At 35.9% G+C, this 22,944-nt stretch overlaps 1 protein-coding gene across 1 annotated transcript in view; it reads left to right on the forward strand.

Moving 5' to 3' along the window:
• The window catches only part of LOC121431623 (extracellular matrix organizing protein FRAS1-like), an 84,695-nt gene that overhangs the window by 28,839 nt on the left and 32,912 nt on the right, over positions 1-22,944 (forward strand). Inside the window, 21 exon segments of the mRNA XM_041629208.1 lie at positions 2,205-2,294; positions 2,833-2,980; positions 3,938-4,075; positions 4,646-4,786; positions 8,557-8,700; positions 8,920-9,060; positions 9,832-9,972; positions 10,535-10,708; positions 11,441-11,581; positions 12,569-12,712; positions 13,381-13,545; positions 14,214-14,357; positions 14,990-15,133; positions 15,367-15,507; positions 16,149-16,289; positions 16,867-17,007; positions 17,529-18,208; positions 19,065-19,224; positions 19,818-19,996; positions 20,517-20,639; positions 22,087-22,342. Of these exon segments, the coding sequence (XP_041485142.1) occupies positions 2,205-2,294; positions 2,833-2,980; positions 3,938-4,075; positions 4,646-4,786; positions 8,557-8,700; positions 8,920-9,060; positions 9,832-9,972; positions 10,535-10,708; positions 11,441-11,581; positions 12,569-12,712; positions 13,381-13,545; positions 14,214-14,357; positions 14,990-15,133; positions 15,367-15,507; positions 16,149-16,289; positions 16,867-17,007; positions 17,529-18,208; positions 19,065-19,224; positions 19,818-19,996; positions 20,517-20,639; positions 22,087-22,342 (3,676 nt within the window).

Consider the following 22,944-nt stretch of genomic DNA (forward strand, 5'->3'; position numbering starts at 1 on the left):
GTCTGAAAGGAAGAGACGAAGAGATAGAGAGATAGAGGGAAAGAGACTGACAGAAGACAGTCTGAAAGGAAGAGACGAAGAGAGAGATAGGAAGAGATGAAGGGATGGAGAGATAGAAGGAAAGATATTGAGAGAAAATAGGAAGGGAAGTTATGAAGAGAGTGAGAGATAGATGGATAGAGAGAGAGAAGATAGAGACAGAAGACAGACAGCCGATAAGAAGGGAATATACATGTATGAAGAGATGAATGGATAGAAAGAGACTTAGAGATAAGGAGACAAAGGGGGAACATGAAGAGATCAAGAATACAGAATTAGAAGATGGGGGATGAAGGTATCAATAGGTAAAATGACAGAGACTGACAGAAGATGGACAAAGGGAAGAAGAAGAGATGAAGTGACAGAGAGAAAATATTGGCTGAAAACAGATAGGGAAGAGATAAGATGAAGGGATATACAGACAGAAAGAGTGAGAAAGAGACTGACAGAATACACAGAGAAAGGGAAGATAGGAAGAGATTGAGAGATAGACAGAAAGATATAATGAAGAGATGGAGTGTTTGAAGGTAATTAAAGCGAAAGCTACAGAGGAAAATAAAGAGAGAGATCAAGATAGCCAGAGAGAGACAAAAACAAGGAGACAGACAAAGAGAACATGAAAGAGGAAGCTATGGAGATAGCCAACTAAATGATTCAGTCTGGTTTAAACAGTTCCAATTTATCCCTCAAATCACAAATTGAAAGCTTCCTATATATTTGGCATTATCAAAGGTCTCTATATTTTTGTCCCCCCCCCCTGAGTCTCAAATTTTGTGGTTGTTTTGTTTACTACACTGATGCACCTTTACTCTGATATAGATAGTTCTCTTCACAGCTTTTTATTGAAATCTCTATCCATATGGGCAAAATTTGTTGAGTCATTCAGAGTGACTCAAATTCTGTGGTCAAGATTTAATTTGAGTGCTTGATCTCTGCTTTAAATCAAAGAACCCACTATTACTTTGTACCAAAGTATGATCCTTTGAGCAAAAAAAATTGATCACTTTGATTACCTACAAAAATATAAAGCACTTAGAGATGTCGTTCTGTTATGCCACTATTCAAAAACAGATTATTGTAATTATTATTAGAATGAAGTTGAGATAAATCTAAAAATCTATATATCATTATTAAAGATTTGAGATCACTCACTACTGGAAACACTCCATACAGTGCAGTGCATTGATAAGTTATCAACTATGATGTTTACATATACATGTACATGTTATTGTATCCAATACAAAACTATTGTCTTCAAGAGTGAAAACTATTACAATGTTACATATTTGGATTTCATTTGTGAAACTATCAATCTGTAGCACTGAGTCATTGATACACATGAAATTAAAACTCCTACCTTTTCTGACGTAAATGTGGAAGCCCTTTTAAATGAAGTTTCCGTAAAGTCACATGATCTTGACATCATTTCTCCGGTAAGGATTCCCCCCAAGCATAATCTAATTTCCCTTGTAATTTCTACTGCCTCAAATTTGCTAGATGAATAAAAACATTTGGATAGAATTAAAAAACCAGAATGACATAGAGGAAACAATGAGATTTTCTCTTATGTTTAATCAAATGCATCAGAGTGTAAAAACTTCCTTTGCTCTGGTTTTCCTGTGGTTTAGGAATTTGTATGCATTAACGGATTGAAAATAAACAACTTGCCCACCTATCTGTGGTTTTAATCTGTACCAAATAAGTTTGAAAATAATTGCATTCACATTAAATTCAAGATTACATGAGATTCATCTAAAAAATTGTACTCTTAACAAGTTGTTGGCATTTTCAGTAGCTAAAAGGGTAATTTTGTCATGAAATGCCACATTTAAATGTTAGCCCTTTGAGAATATAACCTGGGCTACATGTATATCACACTAAGGTTTGCAAATATGAAAGAACCACTCTGATTGGTCCCTGGACCATGTTTTGAACAAAATAAGCATGTCACAATGATCCTGAATGGGTATTGCTATTTATGTATTGATTGTAAACTTTTGTTATAAAACCTTGGTCAGGCCTCTACAATGCAAATTAATCTAATTCAGAAAGAATTAGTAGCTTTAGAGAAAAAAAATTGAATTCTGACATTACATTTGGTTATTAATTCTATTTGAATATTATAATCAATCATTTTCTTTTCTCTTTTCCTCCCCGAATGACAGGGTGAGACATTAGTTCACAAGCATGGCCGATGTTGTCCAGAGTGCCATATATCTCAGGGATATTGCATACATAACAGAATAACCTATGCCGTAAGTATTCCTCATTCACCTTCCTTAAACATTTGATAATGATGATAATGATGGTGATGGTGGTGGTGGTAATGATGGTTGTGATAATGATGACAATTGCAACATCGACAATGATGATAACGAGGATGATGACGACGATGATGGTGACGACGATGATGATGATGACAATGATGATGATGATGACAACAACGATGATGATGACGACGACGAGGATGATGATGATTAGTAAGAGGAAAAAGAGGATGAGGAGGAGAATAAAGGGAGGAAAAAGGAGAGATGGGGGATGGAGAAAAAGAAGAATGAGAGGGAAGACGAAGAAGAGGAGGAAGTAGAGGAAAAGGATGAGGAGGATGGTGATGACTATGATGATTATGATGCAATAATCATAGAGATGGTATACAACAATGTACCATGGCATTCACTACAATGGCCTGTTGCCTTGTTAAATGATGAAGAATTCATGATTGCTATTAATTTCCTGAGATATAACTATCCATTCTATCTCCATTCTACCACCTTGACTTACCCCTCCTTGTAGGCGGATGAGAGCTGGCAGCCAGATCCTTGTAGGACCTGTAACTGTATGGATGGTATAGCTAACTGTTTTAGGGTTGACTGCCCTCCTTGTCCTGTTGGTACAGTGCCTCAGAGTAGTCCACAATCTTGCTGCCCCCAATGTGTTGTCGGTGAGTTTACCTTTTCTACTTTGTATTGATTTTAAACCAATTAATATCATGCTATGTATGATTGGAAATGTATCGCCAACAACTTTTTCAAGAAACGGTAAAAAAGGCAAGAAATGCATAAACAAATTTCAAAGGAATTTTTCTTTCATACCACCATTTTTCAATGTAATAATAAAGAGTCTTCAAAAATGTAATACAAAATTTGACAATTCTAGAACTATATCTAAATGTATATAACCAAATTGTAATTTTATGCATAAATTGGCATTAATAATTAATCATAAAATAAAATTTGATAATTTGATTTAATAGATTACATTGTGGATGACGTGTGTGATGATTTTTGTTGTGATCCTGTGATCAATAACCCAGATCAGGGAGGGGGGTGAAAAAAATAACATTTTTTAGATCTGACCTTATTTTCCTCCTTATTTCTTTTGTAAATGCTAAAAGTCATGATAGATAGAGAGCATGACATCTTTTCATATGAACAACAAAGCTGTGAGAAATTGTTTCAAGATGGCCTCACGAATAGGGGGTCTGACATACATACAAATATTGAATTTGCTGACGCTGACAGCAAAAAAAGAAATAATGTGGTGCTACTAACAAGAACATATTCTTCCGGTACAAAAACAGTTAAGTCGGTGACACGACATTTGCTCCTGCCACAGTTGCTCCGTGCTTTATTTCATCTAAGATTTAGGGTAAGGGTTGCAATGGGGTTTTATATTAGGTTAAGGATAAGGTATAGTGTCAAATAAAGGGTTTAAGTTAGTCAGTCGAATAGTGTGTGGAATTTATACCAGAGCAACTGTCGCCAGAGCAAATGTCATGAAATCATATAGTCTGCTTGTTATTGATGTAAGTTTGTGGACCATTAGTGAGTTAAAAGTAATGATATAACTTGTACAGTCAGTATATTGAAAACTGATCTATTAATAACTTTTTTCACAGTGCAATGTCCTGTAGAATGTATATCATGTGATTCCACTGGCTGTACATCATGTCGTCAAGGAAGATTGTTACAAGATGGTCAGTGTGTATCGGCTTGTAGACCAAGCTACTTCAAGGCATCTGAGACGGTTTGCCAAGGTAAGTAATGAGGCTTATTACAGTCTGCTTCTTCATTCATCACCATTAGAAGAGTTCCAATTCATGTGCAAATAATTGTAGATGTCTTTGATGGCATGTTCATTCTGTTGGGGTGTTGTGGTCTCTTGGTTTAGTCTTTCGTCTTTCAATCTGAGGGACGTGGGTTTGATTCCCACGGCGTGTTTTCTTCGATCAGCAAGAAATTTACCCTCTTTGTGCTGCACTAGACTCAGGTGAGCTAAATGGGTACCTAGTTGGAATTTACTCCTTGAAATGCATGTGCTCTGTAAGTAACTACGGCCGCCAAGCTTAAGCCAGGGTAATAATATCCAAGTCCCTTGGAATAGCGACGTTCTAGTCATAATGTGGTAGGCACTATACAAGAACTGTTTATTATAATCATTCTAATATCAAGCAGAAAATGAACAATTATCAAACTTTTAGTGAGAAACAAGATATAATAGTCAATTTAGTGTTTCATAATTGGAAAATAGCATTAGATACAGATACACTGAAGGTGGTAAGTGCATCATATATTGTAATCATTGTCTTTGTTTTCCCACTTCGTAGCCTGCCATGAGAGTTGTTCTATGTGTTCTGGTGGAACGGAATACCACTGCACGGCATGCAGGGAAGGCGACCTGCTCAAATGGGGGCGCTGTGTTCCTGACTGCGGACCTGGTTTCTTCCAGTTTGATACCACTTGTCAAGGTATTTAATTTCATTTTCAAAACTTATTTACTGTAATACCAGCCTTCCATTTGTATAAACATCAAAAATAGAAAATTTGACAACAAAGCAATAAAGCCAAGTTTAGAAATAATTAAAGCTATCACTTCATTTTTACATATGGGGGTATTGCAAGAAACTTACTTCCAGTTTCTTGACAAGCGGAAGTCCAATATCAAGGGAAAGTCCTTTGATTAGCTGCAAATATGTTGTAGATTTTCATTCAGTTGCAACTGAATTTTGTAGAAGAGTCCATTTGTTTTGATTTTGTTAATTATGATTGATTTGCAATTGAATGTGAGTTTCTTAGAACACCCCATTAGGATAAATAACCAGACACTTAAAACTTGCAGGATTTGTTTGTGCATTGTACTTTTTTACAATTGAAATTTTAATATCAATGAAGTGTTGATACATGTAGAAGATATCTTAATCTAATACTTTTTCTGTCTTGAAGTTTATGTATTCATGTAAAATATTTTTGTCTGAGCCTTGTATCCCATTTACTGTTGCCAGAAATCATTTTACAAGGTGGGAGGTGCAATATGTTTATCTGAAAATACATCAGTAGAATAATTATACCCTGTAGTACTCAGTCAGCCCTATTTGAGCTGATTTATGGATTATTTGATTCAATTAATTAGTATCCCACGCTGGCCAAGAATTGAGGTGATCAGATGTAGACAAAAACAAGTTTAAATGCAGGAGCGATCCAGGCCGGGGCACAAGGGGCACACACCCCCCTCTTTATTTTGAGAATTGTCCACTGAATGTGCATATGAATTTAGCTAAATCAGATAAAATTGTTATATACCAGGGAAATAGTGTGTCAGGGGCTAGGGGCCCCCCAAAAAATGTTCAAAGTAGCCCTGGAAACTTGAATAAGGTACCATGTAATATCCCTGTTCATTGTAATGTAAAGCTTATCCTGTGTTGCAGGTTTAGGCAGTAATTTGCAAAAAGTAGCCCCTCCCCCCAAACAAAGAAATAAAGAATTAATTTTTACCTGTCACCTCCTTTATTAGCTATTTGCGCCCCCTCTATTTCAAGATCCTGGATCTGTCAGGGTTAGACGGTTGAAGGGCTTGTTTTGACTGGGTCTTGTGTGTTCAGGGTGTGATGGGGTTACCCAGAGGAAGTCTGGCTGGCTTGTTGGATCAGAGGGGGTTTAACGAGATGAGGTGGGGAAATGGGAGAGGGTATGAAGTATAAACAAAAGGGATGGAGTGACCTGAGAAAGATACACAAAGAAGGAAGATGCTCTGAAATGTGACAGAGTGAGAGATGCCTGCTGGGTGAGAGGGGATGGCGGGGGTAGTATAAAAGAAATGTGAAAGGTACACAAAGGAGGAAGAAAATTTGAATGGTGCTAGAAGGAGAGATGGGGAGAAAGAGGGAAGGATGGGGAGGGGTTGAAATACTTACAATAGGGACAGAATGACTTGAAAGGTAGATAGATGAAGTTCGGGTATAAAGATTGTCAAAGAAGAACAATTGAAAAAGTGGTATATATCAAGTGAAAAAGAGAGAGAAAAAGGTGTTTTTTCATATTTTATTTTATTATTATTATTATTTTTTTTTTTTGGGGGGGAGGGGGGGGGTAGCGATGGAGGTTAACATTAGAGAGAAAAACAGGATAGTATGTAGTGTGAATTGAAGAGGGGAGGGGGGCGGTGAGGTAAGGGGTGAGTGAGGGGATGGGGTGGGGGAAGGGGTAGGGTAAGAGAGAATTAGAAGAACATGAAATACAAAGTAGACAGGAAGAGTGGAAATTCAATGAAAATGTTACAAATGTATATTGATTGTAGATTAGAAGAAAAGAAATACACTAGGTGTGTAACAAAGACAAAAGGAACAAACAAAATATATAGTAATAAAACTTGAGCTAGAGAGGGGCAATAACTGACAATTATGAGGGGGGGGATGATCGTTGCCTTAGGAAATTGAGTAAGAATTGGGGGAGAGTGGGAGGAAATGAACCACCCACACAACATTTACAAAGCAAAGTGGAAGAGAGAAAGAGTTTTCAGAAGAGGAGCACGGGGAAAATAAGCTAAAACATCTATGACATTTATTTTGGCATTGATTGGCAGGAGCACAAGACCCCTAAACCTGCAAAGATAATGTCTCAATTCTCTGATAAAGATTCCAATTACAACCAGAAATCCACCCTTTATATGAATGGTTTCAAGTCATCACTCGTCAAGGATATATCCATGTCATAATATATCCTTTTCTTCCTCTTTTTTTTGTCTACCTTTTTCTGGTCCGTTCTCTTGTTTTTGTTTTAGCTGTAATTTTTTTGACTTCCATGTCCTGTGATTTTGCTCAATGTCTCTTTTTTTTTACTGTTACAATTTTCACAACTATTCATAATATATCCTTGTTTTGATCCTTTTATGATGTTTGTGTTTTAACTGCAGCTCTATTATTTTTCATATTCTTCCATTGTTCTCACAGTTTCTCTCTTCTTTTCATTTCTATAATTTCACTTTCCTCGGCTCTTTGTAATATATAATTTTTATCCTTATTTTTTATCTCTACATTATTTCTTACTGTTTTCATTTTAATTGCAATTCTTATCTTCCATTTCCTCTTATACCTCTCAATGTTTCTCTGTGTTTTGCTTCTATATCATCTGATTTTCTTTATTCTATCATTCATTTTCCTTAATAATTTGTTCAATGTGTTTCTATTTATGATCCTCCTCTGTCTCCCAAATGAATAAGAAAATTAAGGAGTTCATATCTATAATTATGTTCATGAACGCAAAATGAAATAAGTTCTCTGTCCCGGAAAAAAACCTCAATAAAAGTCAGTAACAGCTGAATATTTCACTGTAACTTATCTTTCGTTTACTTCCTTTTTTTTTTTTTTAGGAGCCTTTATTGACTTTTCTTCAATTTGTTTTTGTTTGTTAATTATGTACATATATACATGATGTTTTTTTATTTGACTGGTACCACAATGAAATTATTTATTATTTCAACAATTTGTATAATTACTTGATTGCCATGTTTGTAGATATTGATGTCATTGGAAAACAAAATATAAAGAATTTTGTTTTCATGTTCCTACACATCATGAGATGTTTACCAGATACTTTCATGTACTTTTGTCTATTCAGTATATGTTCCATGTGGTATGTAGATAATGGTGGTTTTTGTGTGGGCTGACTCTCAGCTGTGGTATGTGTGGTTTAAATGTTTACAGTCTTTGTCAGTTGAGTCTATTCTATATCCTGTCAAAAATTAGAGGAAAAAATACTTAATAAAAAAAGAAGAATCTACATTCATGTGTGCATTATCAATAGATATGGAGATAGATAAATGAAAGATAGTTAGAAATATAGATAAATATATAGGTAGATAGATAGATCGAGAGGGGTATTCAAAATTCGAAGATACAGAGATATATAGAAAAAAATAGACAATTGGTTTTTATTTAACAAAAACATATATAGCAGCCAAAGGCTGAATTATAACGATTTGTACAGAGTAAAATTTGAATAAAGATACAAACAGTTAATAGCAAAACATTGCACAATATATGATATAGGGGAAGGGGGAGCACCGAAAGAAGGTGTTACACAAACGAAGTATGAATGTCAGAAAGAAGAATAGGCAGAGATTAAAACAATACTTAACGTTGTGATAAAACTTTTAACAAGATTTTAAGGAAATATGCAGTTAAGTAATTTTGACTGAATAACATTGGTATCTTTGTAATTATATTATTGTATTTTTTCCCAGAATGCAATGCAAGTTGTGCTGCATGTACAGGACCTAAGGCATCAGACTGCATAACATGTTCAAACTCCAGTCATATGATACAAGACAATCGATGTGTGCCTGAGTGTGGTCGACGATTCTATCAAAGAGAAAATCATTGCTATCGTGAGTATTTGAGTTTCTTCAATATTTTTGTGGGATTAATTGGCCTATATGGCCTTTTATTTACTTTTGTAATAAAAGTATAAAAAAATATGATAACAATAATCTAGAGAAGCAAGTAGGTGCAATGAAAAAAGGAAAAAAGGTTAAAATAACAATATAACAATAAATGAAAATAATCAAATTTAAAAATATCTTTTTATTTCCCCCAATACTTGACAGCATGCGACCCGTCATGTCAGTTGTGCTTTCTAGACAGTCCGTGGTGTGTGACCTGCCCTAGGAATCACTTCCTGCAAGATGGCGTCTGTGTCGATGAATGCAGCCTGGGATACTATCAATCAAGCAACGGACATTGTGAAGGTATAGTAGTCACATGGTGAAAGAAGGAGGAATTATTCTGGTCAAAGTTTGAATGAGAAAAGCAGAAAGATAGAGGGCTTTGGTTACATAAGAATAAACAAAACATAAATGTAGGAAAAATACATGTAGAAAAGGGCACATTAATGAGAGTGGTATTGGTACCTATTAATTTGGTATTTTAGGCCATTTAACAATTTCAGTTTAGGTAATCAAAAATAAGTATTTTCCTTGTACAGATTATACTTTGTTTTCATTATGTATATTTGGATTTGATATATCTTTATACAAATAATGTATTCAGTGGAATTATAAACACATATGGATATTGTAACTCTTTGCACACTATTAATTTTGGGGGGATATTGACAATTGTTTCCATGTTATTGTATTTAAATCAAGATTTTTATATTGCACAATCAATACTTATTGTTATATAGATGTTATCCAAGAACTATTGCCTCTCATTAACTTATCTAATTTGAAGGAAGGGGGAAAAGGTAATTATTAAAATTGTTGAATTTAATTGTATAAATGTGCAAGATTGCAACATCAGCATGTAAATGGTTAATGTGCTTGGTTCGTGTTCAAAAGATTTTCCATATTATTTTTGGTATATTAAGTGTTTTTGGAACCAAGAGAGAACAGAAATCAAGGTAGAGAGAAAGTATGACAACCATGGACACATGATTCATTTTGATGTGTATCCTCTTCAAGTAAAAACCTTCTTAACTGGACTTTATTTGATTGCATTGTTTCATGTTTTCTTTCCAGCTTGTTCATTGGCCTGTCTTGCCTGCAACGGTCCAGGGATTGACCAATGCACCCAATGTCCTGGTCAGTCTGTCCTCATGAATGGCTACTGCCTCACCAACTGCACTGCTGGAACATTTAACCAGGCTGGACAGTGTTTAAGTGAGTTTAAAGAGATTTGGTATTCATTTTTGTGTTGTATTGTTTCAATTGAAAAAAAAAACTCCCACACACACTTATACAGGATTCAAAGGTCACAGGAAAAGGATTGAGAGGAGAACATATCTTTTGTAAGCATGGAATGTATTTGAGACCAATTATTGTTTGAAGATTTAAAATATTATTCAAGAAAGAAGTAATTTTTTAAATGTAATATTTCATGAAATGTCACTTGATTTCATAGGATTTATTTAATGTGATAGTTTAATTTCAATATGTGATGTAGTCTATTAGTTTTATTTGAGTATGGTCTTATGTATAATAAGATATGATACTGGATTACAGAAAAACTATATGGAATGTGGACCTAACACCACATGTATTAATTTATATAATTAAATGTACCTGTTTTTTCTTTATTTCTTTAAATCTGGCCAACCTCGAATACATTTGTTCATGCTTGCAAAGTGGTATTTCTTAATATTAACAAATTTCATGTTGCATGTTCTTTGTTTGGAAACTGATTTTTTAAAAACTTTCTTCACCTCCCTCCAAACCTGTTCAGGCTGTGACCCCTCCTGTCATCAATGTGAAGGTCCAAGCTCAACAGATTGTACATCATGTAGAGCAGCCACAGAGATGGTTCAGAGCAGACCACCTTTCAGGGGGCAGGTTCAAGGGGCGTGTTCACCCACCTGTATTGAGGGATACTTCCCCAGTGCAAATGGCATCTGTTTGCGTAAGTAATTGAGATGTCACTTTTCCAGAAAATATTGAAACATGATTGGTGAGACACTTTGATGGAACCTTCTTATGAAAGAAGGCAAGCTGGATGTAGCTATCTTTCCTCAGCTTTGCTTCAGAAAGGTAGCAAGTACAACCAGCTTGCTAAGGAAGTGATAGTTGCCTCATCACCTGAAATCAAGAGGTGAATATGTGCTTTATATTCCGCATCGAGAACCACTATAAAGGAAGAAACCGATATCAATACGTCTCTATATAAGAATTTTGATTTGAAAAAAAACCCCCAAGGTTTCCTAGACCTTCCGAGACATTGCATGAATTGTGACATCAGTAATGGATAGCATAGTTTTCCATCATTGACATCACGGCAAAGAAAGTTTTCATCATGAGCGTTTGGTTTTCATCATTGCTAGAATATTTTTGGTCGATGTTGCAGCATTTGATTCATGTAGGATATGATATCCATGTGGCTCTGGAAGCAGCCTCGATACGTCTTGGACCTTTGTTGCTCTCCCCACATTCTATGTATTATGTTTTTTTCTGTATAGTATTGTAATGATTTAGGAGGTTCTTTTACGATCAAAGTATTTATATTTTACTATAATTTGTATTCTGATGTTTTGAGATTTCCTACTTTAATGATGTTCTTGGCATCTTTTATGCATGCGAATGTGGAAAATAGACTGTATGAACTTTGAACTTTATATTATACTCTTTTATCCTCCAGCATGTAATCCATCGTGTCTGACTTGTTCCGATTCACCCATCGATGCTTGCCTGTCATGTCGCCCTCCTCTGATTCTAAACCATGGATACTGTGTCAGAAGCTGCAATGAGAGACAAGTTGATGTTGATGGGATATGTGTTGGTAAGTCATCCATTCTGATCATTCAATATCATTACACTATTCAATTTCATATGTTTTGTCATCTTCTTAGCATACTTGCTTACAATGACAATTTGTCTTCCGCAAGTGATTTATGTTCAGTGATGTATAATTCTGATTCATTGTCAACATTTCTTTGTTATATTTGTGTTACCATATTTCATTGTTATACAGAAGAACAGAAAACAAATCAAAATCAAATTAACTTGAAAGTTAAAGTTGAAGCTGTGATACTTGAAAAAATAAGGAAAAAACTGAAAGAACAGTACCACTCATGATGTTTGGCAATTGATCGTACGCTATCAATCATAGATGTAAACCCCACGATCAATCACCAAGCTTGATACAGGGGCCCAGAATAGAAGCAGGTCTATAGGAGTGGAAGAACAATCATTGAATGATAGTACGATATGGAACCTTGTATGACTAATTATTGGATAATCTATTTATCAGGTGAAAAAATGTGAGATTAGATAAAGATGAGTTAGATAATAATGATAATGATAGTAATGGTGATGATAATTGTAATGATCATGATTGTGATAATGATGATGAATATGATGATGATGATGGTGATGATGCAAGTGATGGTTGTGAGGAGAGTAATAAAGGTGATGTTGGTGATGAAGGTGATGGAGATGATGATGGTAATGATGCTGATAATAATCATAGAGTCTTTGATGATGATGATGGTGATGGTGAAGATAATGATGAAGACGATCAAAATAATGATGAAGATGATGATAATGATGATGTTGTTGATTATGATTATGATGATGAATGATGATAATGATGATGTTGTTGGTTATGATGATGATAATGATGTTTTTGATTATGATGATAATGATGATGCTACTGCATGCTGCTGTTGCTGATGAAGGTGATGATGAAGATTATGATGCTGTAGATGACATACATGTAGTAATGATTACATAAATGATTATGATACCATCCTTCATTTTCCTTTAGAATGTCATCCAAGCTGTGCAACTTGCAGTGGACCTGACTCTAATCAGTGTACCACCTGTAATGGTCCTGATACCTTACAGGGTGGTATCTGTACTCCTGGCTGTAGCTCTTCTCAGTATCCAGGCTCTCTTGGAATCTGTCAGGGTCAGTATTTTAGTTTGTTTTCACTCAGTGCAGTTTGTCTATTTCTCAGATAGTCTAATGATAATAATTATCATAATGATTATTATAATGATCAGAAGTCTGATATGTGCAGGACGCTTTATACAGATTTCTCAAAGCTCACAGGTTTGATGACTAACTTGTTAAATCATCAAACTTATTAAAACAACAACAGCAAGTACCGTATAGGCTTAACCTTTTTGATCTACTTCCAATTTGGTTTGTGGTTTAGTGTACATGACTCTCAATCTGATGCCCTCTTAGTCTATTTACCATTTAGTCTAATGCCAGGTCAGTGTAATTTCCACTTTGTATACTTACCATTTTTTACTTTGTCAAATGAATACTTGGTTCATAAACAGTTCATGTAATCATATAGACAAAGTGGTGTTAGACCAAATGGCAATTAGGCAAAATGGTAACAGTGGACGAACCGGTTAATATAAGGGGGCTCAAGATTAAAATTCACAGCAATATTATATATCTTTCATGAACATAAAATATATTAGAGGGATTGTGTGATATGTTGTGATATTGAGCTTGACATTTAAGGTTACGCTGTTTAAGAACTTTTAAAACAGCATTTCATATATTATCTTATCTTTTTCTCATCATATCCCTGCTAAACTGAGGTTTTTCTTTTCTTTCAGAGTGCAATGCTGAGTGTGGTACATGTTTTGCCAATCCTGAGGGCCAAGGTAGTAGATGCCTTCAGTGTTCAGGAGGGAGTAGTAGCAGTCAGTATCCTCTAGGTGATACCTGTGTCTCAGATTGTGGTACTGGATTCTTTCTTGATCCCTCTGGAATGTGCAAAGGTAAAGAAAGGAATTTTGATGATGATGGTGACAAAAGGGATGATGATGGTGATGATGTTAATGATGACGATGATGAGGAGGTGGTCTTGGTAATGTTGATGATGGTGGTGATAGTGATGGTGAAGAATTATGGTGATAATGATGAGGATGATGATGGATTGATGATGATTATGATGAGGAGGATGATGATGATGATGATGATGGTGATGGTGGTGGTGATGATGATGATGATGATGATGATGATGATGAGGATGATGGTGATGGTGGTGGGGATGATGATGATGATGGTGATGGTGATGATGGTGATGATGATGATGAAGATATTGATGATGATGGTGATGATGATAATGATGATGATGATGATGATGATGATGATGATGATGATGATGAAGATGAAGATATTGATGATGATGATGATGGTGATGATGATAATGATGATGATGATGATGAAGATGAAGATATTGATGATGATGATTGATGATTGATGTTGATGGCAATGATGATGATGCCTGTGTCACAGATTGTGGCACATGCTTATATCTTCATTCTTCTACTCAGACAACTGATCAATCGCAATCTTGACATTGTTTGTAGATGAGTACATCTGAATTTAGATTATTGTTTACTTCTCTATTAATTGATAAATATATCTTAACATTATTTTCTAGAATGCCATACATCATGTAGGACATGTACATCAGGAGGTGTCTTTGACTGTTCCTCATGTCATGCTGGTCATGTATTAACACACACTAGTATGTGTTCATTGGAATGTCATGGAGGATACTACAATGACGGTGGTATATGCAAAGGTAAGATGCAGGATAGGAAAACATTTTTTTAGGGGACCTGTTTTACATAAGGGTGATCATGGCTAAAGTTTGTTTGTTTGTTTTTTCATTTGAATGGCAATTTCTTTTTGCATGACCAGGAATTATGTAATTGCAAATATCATTCTGTCGTATACAAAAATGATATCAAGATATTCTTGAACATTGTTTTTGGCAAATCTTGGGGCCACTCTTCATGAAGTGAAATAAGAATTTAGAAAAATGAGGGTCAAATATAAGAAAATGGTTGATTATTTCATGGAATTACTTATGCATCATGGTGTTAACTGAAATGATAAGTGATGAATACTTTATATGGGTAATACATGTACATGGAAAATGAATATTTGAGTGGTATTCTGATAAGATGTACCTCGATTAAACATAAACTTTAGTTTCACACTTCCACTGAATGCTAGGTTCATCTTACTCCAGTATTCATGACAAAGATCAAGCACAAAAGTATGTTATTAAATTTATTGAATGTTCATTCCTTTTCATTTAACAACACAAATTATTATTCTAACTAAATCATGGCTTGAAGAATACAAACCTTTACACTTCGTTTATCATTAATTAATGTTTTCCCATTATTTTCATGATTTCTTCCACAGCTTGTCATATAGACTGCCTAGAGTGCGTGAATGCCTTTGAGTGTCTTGTATGTCGGGATCCTACAGATGTCCTTCAGTTTGGTGAATGCTCCTCGGTCTGCGCTGAACAGTACTACCTAGATCCTGTCACAAGGTTGTGTAGAGGTGAGTAACTCAACTGAAGTTGGGAAGTGTTGTGGCCTGGTGGATTTGTCTCATGACATTGAAACAGAGGGTTGAGGGTATGGCCTGTTACCAAGATTTTGCAGAAAATAAAGTATTATAAGGCTGAGGAACTACAATTTTTTCAGAAGTTGGTTTGCACTGTTGTATGTATGATATTACAGTTTGGAATTTATTTGTATTTTAATCCTGGATGAACGTGTGTTGTCTTGTAGAATGTGATTGGAGCTGTAACTCCTGCAATGGTCCAGGACCTAACGATTGTACCCAGTGTATGGATGGTCTAAAGCTCAGGGATGGATCCTGCGTTACATCATGCGGAGACAGCTACTATGAAACAAGGAGAGAATGCAGAGGTACGATACATTACTGGACAAAGTCTGTTTTATCTATTACTGGACGAGGTCTGTTTTATCTGATATTTACCTTGGTAACAGTGAGATACTTCGGCTTCTCAGCCAGTGACGTCAAGGAAATATGTCAGATCTGACAACTTGTAAGACAACAATAGTCTGTAAAGCCTGGGCAATACCTATCTACAAAATGCAGCAATGATAACTACAAAAGAAGCTGAAATAATATTTCTAGTGTGATTCATGTGAAAAATGACTAACTGCCTTTGATAATGATAGAATAAACTTTTTTTTTATAATTATGTAATGATAAAATAAACTTGCTTTTCCAGGATATTACTTTTGCATTTGATGAGAGGAATGTATGTCTTATTTCTATTAAAACCTGATATTGTCCCCCCCCCCAACCCTGATGTATTTATTATCTTGTCTTCATGTATATTCTAGTTTCTAGTTTCATATCAGAAAATTGTAAACTCGAAAGCTGATGTCATATCACAACAAAACCTTGTCTATATTATTCAGATTCATTAAAAAAACCCACCAATCATGATCTGTATGTTTACTTTTATTAATACATGTATTCTTGTTTCTAGTTTCATATTAGTAAACTGAAACCCTAAAATTTATTTTCTTTTGTTTAGAATGTGGTGATGAGTGTCTGACTTGTAGGGGATCCGGTGTATGTACATCCTGCCAGCCACCACGCCTTCTCCTAGATACTCAGTGTGTGATGCAATGTCCTGTAGGATACTTCAGCGACTATGGCACGCATACATGTATAGGTAAGATCAATTTTTTCCTGTTGAGACAAATCTTGTCACTCTGTATAAGATTAGACTCTTTAGCTATCAATAGTTCTTACTTGGTAAAAAAGGACTATTGTGATTATTGTCTACAGCTGTTAATGCTTGCTCATTTCTGACCAGATTGGTGTTTCATAGTCACAGAGTTTGTCAAGGACCCCCCCCCCTCCCCAGTCAACTAAGGGTTAACACAAGAACAGGTTGTTCGTAAAGTTTCTGCAAAGTCATGTGAAATTATGAACAGATTTATGAAACACCACCCAGAAAAAAAGAGAGTATGGTCTCTATATTGTCATGTTTACTATGTTAAGTCCTTTCACAACACTCCTTTTCAGGACTACTTCATCTACATGGGTAACTGAAAATCTTCATACCTTCTCTTTAATTCTTTAAGTGTCATTGCATTTGAAAACTTCCTTTTCTCTCTTTCTTCTTTCAACGTGCCTTAGGCACTCTGCAGTGTGGATTTGGGGCATTTTAAGTCCAAACAATAAAAATTAAGTTTGAACAATAAAATATGGATTTTAATTTAATTAATTTTCATTTTATTGTGCAGAGTGTTCTGCTGGCTGTGTAGCCTGTGTGACTCCCATAGAATGTATGACCTGTATGCTTGGTACTTTTCTTCTGAGGAGCCAATGCGTGGAGGATTGTGGGGATGGTTACTATGCCAACCCTCTTAATAACGTCTGTGAAGGTATGGAAGTGTATCCTGTTCAACAATTTTTGATAAATCAGTCATGTTTGACAGTATAATCTTTGAATGAATCAAACTTTTACCATCAATATGCAAACACTCACAGGTTATAAAGAGTTAAAGTAGTCAAAACATGTGTTTTTATTTTGATAAACAAAGACATTACAGAGGTTTTGGCCTCTTTTTTAAATTAGAAAATCCCTTTTAGAGAATGTGGCCTGGTTCATGATGTACACTTTCCTTAATAGATATGCTACTCCTATTTGAAATGGTTCAATCTAGATTATTGTATATTCCTATTTTCGGTTTGAAATCAGAAGACTGTAACCCTAAAATTGATTTTTATTTTGTTTAGAATGTAGACTGCTTTTTTGGTAATAAGTTAAGATGGGTTTGAAGAAAATAATTTTGTGGATTTTGTAGAAGACACCTTTTAAATTTATCTACAACAAGAAATCTTTAATTGAGTGTAGTTCAAAAATTTGTTGTTTGAATATTATTTCCTCTTTTCTTGTTCACAGCTAACCTATACCCACCATCATTATACGTGAACGGTTCTATCACGACTGGCATCGGCGGTATACAAGTATTAGATACTTCATTCTTCACTGCCTTTGATCCTGACACAAGCAACAGCAATCTCCTCTTCATTCTTGTCAGCCCACCAACAAACGGTGAACTCGTTAAGATTGATCGTGGGAACAGCGTCATCATGGAAGCACGCGATACCTTTACATACCCAGAGCTCGTGGCTGGTGAAGTGAGGTATACGCATAATGCGAAGCAAATGCTCCATGGGTATGTCACCATGAAAGTCAGCGATCGCATGTTTTATTCAGAACCCGAGGACGTGGGCATCATCATTGTTTCGCCTCACGCTCCGTACGTCACCCGGAACGAACCCCTCGTTGTCATCGAAGGCGAAATCGGGCAGCTATCATCTGGTCAGAACCTCCAGATCCACGATGACGACAATGCTGACATGGTGGTCATTTCGGTTATCGATGGCCCAAAGCATGGCAAGCTTATCCGCCTTCCAGATAGATCAAGACTTCGCCAGTTTAGTCTGGATGATTTGAGGTCGGGATATATCAACTATGTCCACGATGGGAGTGAGACAGAATATGATGTCATCGTCTTACAAGTTTCAGACGGTCATAACATCCTAAATGTTCTCTTCAATATTCATATTATCCCCAGGGTAAAAAAAATATGCATTTATACATTTATATGTTTGAATATTTTTGATATTGAGTGTGAAGAAAATTAATGGTCCCTCCTTGATGTTTTTGCTTGATGGATTAGTAACTTAAGCTCTCTTTGCTATGTGCTTTTTATGACAATAACTTTGTGATCCTTGGGAAGTGTACTGGGTATAAAGTTTCAAATGATTTTGTACCTTCTCAACAGACCAAAATTTGCTCAAAAGTGTAATTTCATGTACGAAAATAATGTCAAGCTGAATTCATCAATATCCAGTGGTGCTCAAAAGTTATAGAACCCCACCAATAATAAACACATTTAAAGTGTTCTGCCATGTTTTAGATATTTAATTGTGAAGTCAGATATATTAATATATATAGTCAGATATATAAATATTACATCCAATCAAGTTTGTTTCTCTGGACTTGCCGAACACTGTTGTATTGTTGTCTACATTCAACATGAAAAAGTGCACATTCTGTAGTGGGGTTCACTAACTTGTGAACACAACTGTATGTAAATATTTTTTGCTCTTACTGATCAAAATAAATTTCTTAATAATGTTGCTGTCTAATTTTGACAAGGAGAAATATAACAGAAATATAAAACTAAAATAAAACAAGCAATAATTCCATAAGAAACTAATCAATTTGGATTATTTCCTTTGTCTTGCATGCACAGCAAAACATGATGTAGGCGCTGCTTTGCCAACTGCAATGGCATTGTCAACATCAAAATTGAAATGTCATCATTTTAGTAGTATAAGGACCTACATGTATTTCATGAAACTTGGATATAAATGTAATTATGTATATAAACATTGATAATGCATCAAACAATATTATCTCTTACAGGATGACCGTGGTCCCATATTAGTGAACAATATTCAGGGTTCAGTGAGAGAGGGCGGTCTTCTACTCATTACAAGTGATCACCTACGAGCCCAAGATGTTGATTCTCCCAATTCTGAACTCATATACACACTGACCCCTCCTACAGACAACCCTAGGCATGGTAAATTACTTTCATATTCATTTCTATTATGGACCACACCATAATATGCTATGTTAATGGTTGGTTATGTTGAGCAAAGTACTGTCCGGGTGCCTAATGATAAAAGATGGTATGACTTCATGCAACATTTCCAAAGTCTTTAGTTTCCTCTTTTGGTGGCAGCAGTGGGATATGAACACACAGCATGGAAAGGACTGATGACCCAGCCAATGGTATTTTTAATTCAACAAGTAGACTGAATTTTGACTGCTTATCATGTTTTTGTTAAAACAACAGTTATGATTGATAAATTGGTGAGGGGATAATGAGAAATGGATCACACCAACGTGCATTATGTTTATGGTCGGCTATGTTCAGCAATGTACAGACTTGGTACCCTATAAAGATGGTATGCAACATGTCCAATGTGTATAATTTACTCTTTTGGTGGCAGCAGTGGGATATGAACACATGCTATGGAAATGACTCTTGACCCGGACCAGTGGTATTTGCACATTCTACAATGCTCTATGCGAAAGGTCATAGCAGCATTGGATAAAGATATTGATGAAATGGAATGACATGCCCTCTGTTCCTTTCTCTCTTTCATCTAGGTGACATTGTGATGATCGTTCCTGTTACACAGGGTGGGGTAGCGGATGGATGGACAGATCTTGGCAATGGGATCATGGAGAAACCTCTCATAACCTTCCTCCAGAGGGATATCGATCAAGGTTATATCTACTATAAGAACTCTGGTGCCGAAGCTTTCTCGGACTTCTTCATGTTTGAGGTTAGTCCAAACAATGCTAAGCTAACTCTATTAAACGACATAGATAATGGAAGACTCAATGGTATCCATTCATTTGTGGCCCAGTGGATTAGTTTTCGGACTTTGAAACAGAGGGGCCTTGGGTTCGAATCCCAGCCATGGCATTATTTCCTTCAGCAAGAAACTGATCCACGATGTGCTGCACTCGACCCAGGTGAGGTAAATGGGTACCGGTAGGAAGTAATTCCTTAAGAAGCTGTGTGTGCTATGAACGCCTAGCTTAGCCGGGTAATATAGGAGCGCCTTGAGCACCTAACAAGGTGGAAATGTGCGCAATATAAATATCCTATATTATTATTATTATTATTTGCTTTGAGCCTGTTGTCTACTGATACCAGGTTGATCCTTTACAAAGTGTGTGGATATCGTAGAGACCAGTGTTCTGTATACCTAATTCTTTTTCTGGTTTCTATTAGTTCACATCATTCATTTTGTGAGGACTTTGACACAGTGCTTTATTTTTTCTATCATTTTCCCTAAGGTATCTGATTCAGCCGAGCCTCCTAACATGTTGAGGGGTCAGGTATTCAACATTGAGATCATGCCTAGTAATGATCAGCCACCAAGACTGGTTCCTCAGGTTACCCCTCCTCTTGGCATGCCTGTAAGTAACTTCACGTTATCATTCTTTATGATGTTCCACATACTAGAGTACGATTTTCACAAGACTCGTGAACATTTTGCTTTGGACATGAGTGTTAGTCCAGTAGTCACATATCCTGAGTCCTAGGATGCTTTTTTCAAGATTTGTTTTTAAACATGTCTCCAAAGCTTCTTTATGTGCAGGAGTTAAAAAAAACCCTGTGCGATGTTGGTAAACTCTCCATAAAGTCTTGTAAATCACTAGTCAGATCACAAAAATTATGCAGATGTCTTAACCCTAATTCTCCCGGGGGGGGGCATAATGGCCCCCCCCCCTCAACAATTTTCGCGATATATCTGCTGCGCGAAATTTTTTCACCTCGCAGCTCACTGACTTTACATTCAAGTCTCGCGCAAATTTTGATACCAAAGTTGTGACGCCCGGGTACGCGGTTACGACATTACGCAACATTATGCAAGTGAATGTCAGACCCAAAATTGCTCATAAACGTGATTTCATGTACAAATCCAATGCAAATTGCGTATTTAGCCAAAATTCATAAATGTATCATTATTTCTACTTTTACTGATTAAACTTAATTAATTTTGCCTTGTTTATGATCAGAATTATGTCTGGAACAATTTCCATTGAAAAAACAATAAAAAACAAAAAGTAAAAAACAAGGAAATACATAAGAAATTCATAAAACAATAAAATACATAAGAAATTTATTTCCAAACCAAAGTTTTTTTGAATTATGATTGTTAAGAATGCTACAAAGAAAATTTTTACAAAAAATTAGCATTCTAGGAGCTTTATTTAGTGAATTAAAGCAAAAAATATGATTTATGCATAAATTAGCATAATTAATTCATATAAAATAAAATCTCATTATTTTGGAAAATTTTACCATACAGCCTTGTAGATTACATCGCACACTACCAGCGTGCAAATTTTTGCGTCGCTCGTGCGATCGGCGGCCGAGATCTTAAGGGGGGGGGGCCATAATGCCCCCCCCCCGGGAATGACAAGAATCAAAATACCCCGGGAGATTTAGGGTTAAGCAAGGGTCAAAGTTCTTGATAATATTTAGCTTGTGATTCTTAGAACATCACATTATTTGCATTTGGTTATGTATTCATGTGTACGTTGACTTGCTTGTAGTTTATCAGTGGTACATCATTGTGTGCAATCTTCACTAAGAGTTTGTTTATTACTAAAGATATGTGTTTTATCTTTGGTAACATAGGACCATTTTATTAGTTAACTTGATTGCATGTACATTTCAAGAGGGGGATGGGGGAGGGTTGGTGGTATTAAGTTCAAGAGATCATTATATACATGTACATTGAAATCTCATTTTCTTGATTACTAAAGATATCAGGGATGCACTTTAAACTTGTCTCTTGTCATCAGGAGTTGTGATGAATCGATTCAATGATTTTTTCACAAATTTGTGTCTAAATAGGTGCTCGAAGATCAGCTGACGCCATTTTCCAGGCAGTACCTTGCCTTCACCGACCCTGACAGCCCTGATCGCAACATCCTCTACAACATCACCACACCCCTCGGCCAACGGGATGGGACTATTGTCAACCTTGATGCTCCATTCCTACCCATAACAGTCTTCACCCAGGCTGATGTGAATGCTGGTAGGATTCTCTACCGTCCGTCCGTTCTGGAGGTCGGCCATGTCTCCAGGAATGTGACTTTCCAGTTCTCAGGTGAGTTCATCCAAGGTGCTGTTTGATTTGTCAGAGTATTGATAATGATCATAGTGCAATCTATGTTGATTGTGTGAAGAATGCAAGTTCATTTGTTGTTCTGTGTGTGGCAGCGGTGGGATTGTCCTATGCCTGTAGTAGTACATTAACCATGTTTTGAGGGAACTCGCTGAGGGAAGAACGGCAAGATGTCATCATTTGTGTCATCACAAGTGTCTTGTTCGTGATTTATCCTAACAAATTTGCCCTCAGCCAATCAGATGAAGCATTTTTGCTAGCTTGCAACATATGTTAGTGAGAATCTATGACAAACACCTTGTTTAATGTGCCTTACGAGAGAGTTTCATCTACTTTGTTTTCTGACAAATTGTCAGATCTGAAAACTTTCTTTGAGTTTGATTGGTTGAGAAACACAGGTGTCTGATTGTTACAATGGTAACTGTGAGTTAAAACATCTGACAAGTTATTTCATGCTCCCCAGGAATTGTCTTGCTATGTTTTTTTGTGTTTATGTCATTTTATTTCATTTCCAGGAAACAAAGTAGTTCTGATCAATACAATGATAATGAACAATAAATATGCAATAATAGTGCAAAAAAAGT

The sequence above is a fragment of the Lytechinus variegatus genome, chromosome 18, assembly GCF_018143015.1.
Source record: "Lytechinus variegatus isolate NC3 chromosome 18, Lvar_3.0, whole genome shotgun sequence".
Taxonomy (NCBI): Eukaryota; Metazoa; Echinodermata; class Echinoidea; order Temnopleuroida; family Toxopneustidae; genus Lytechinus; species Lytechinus variegatus.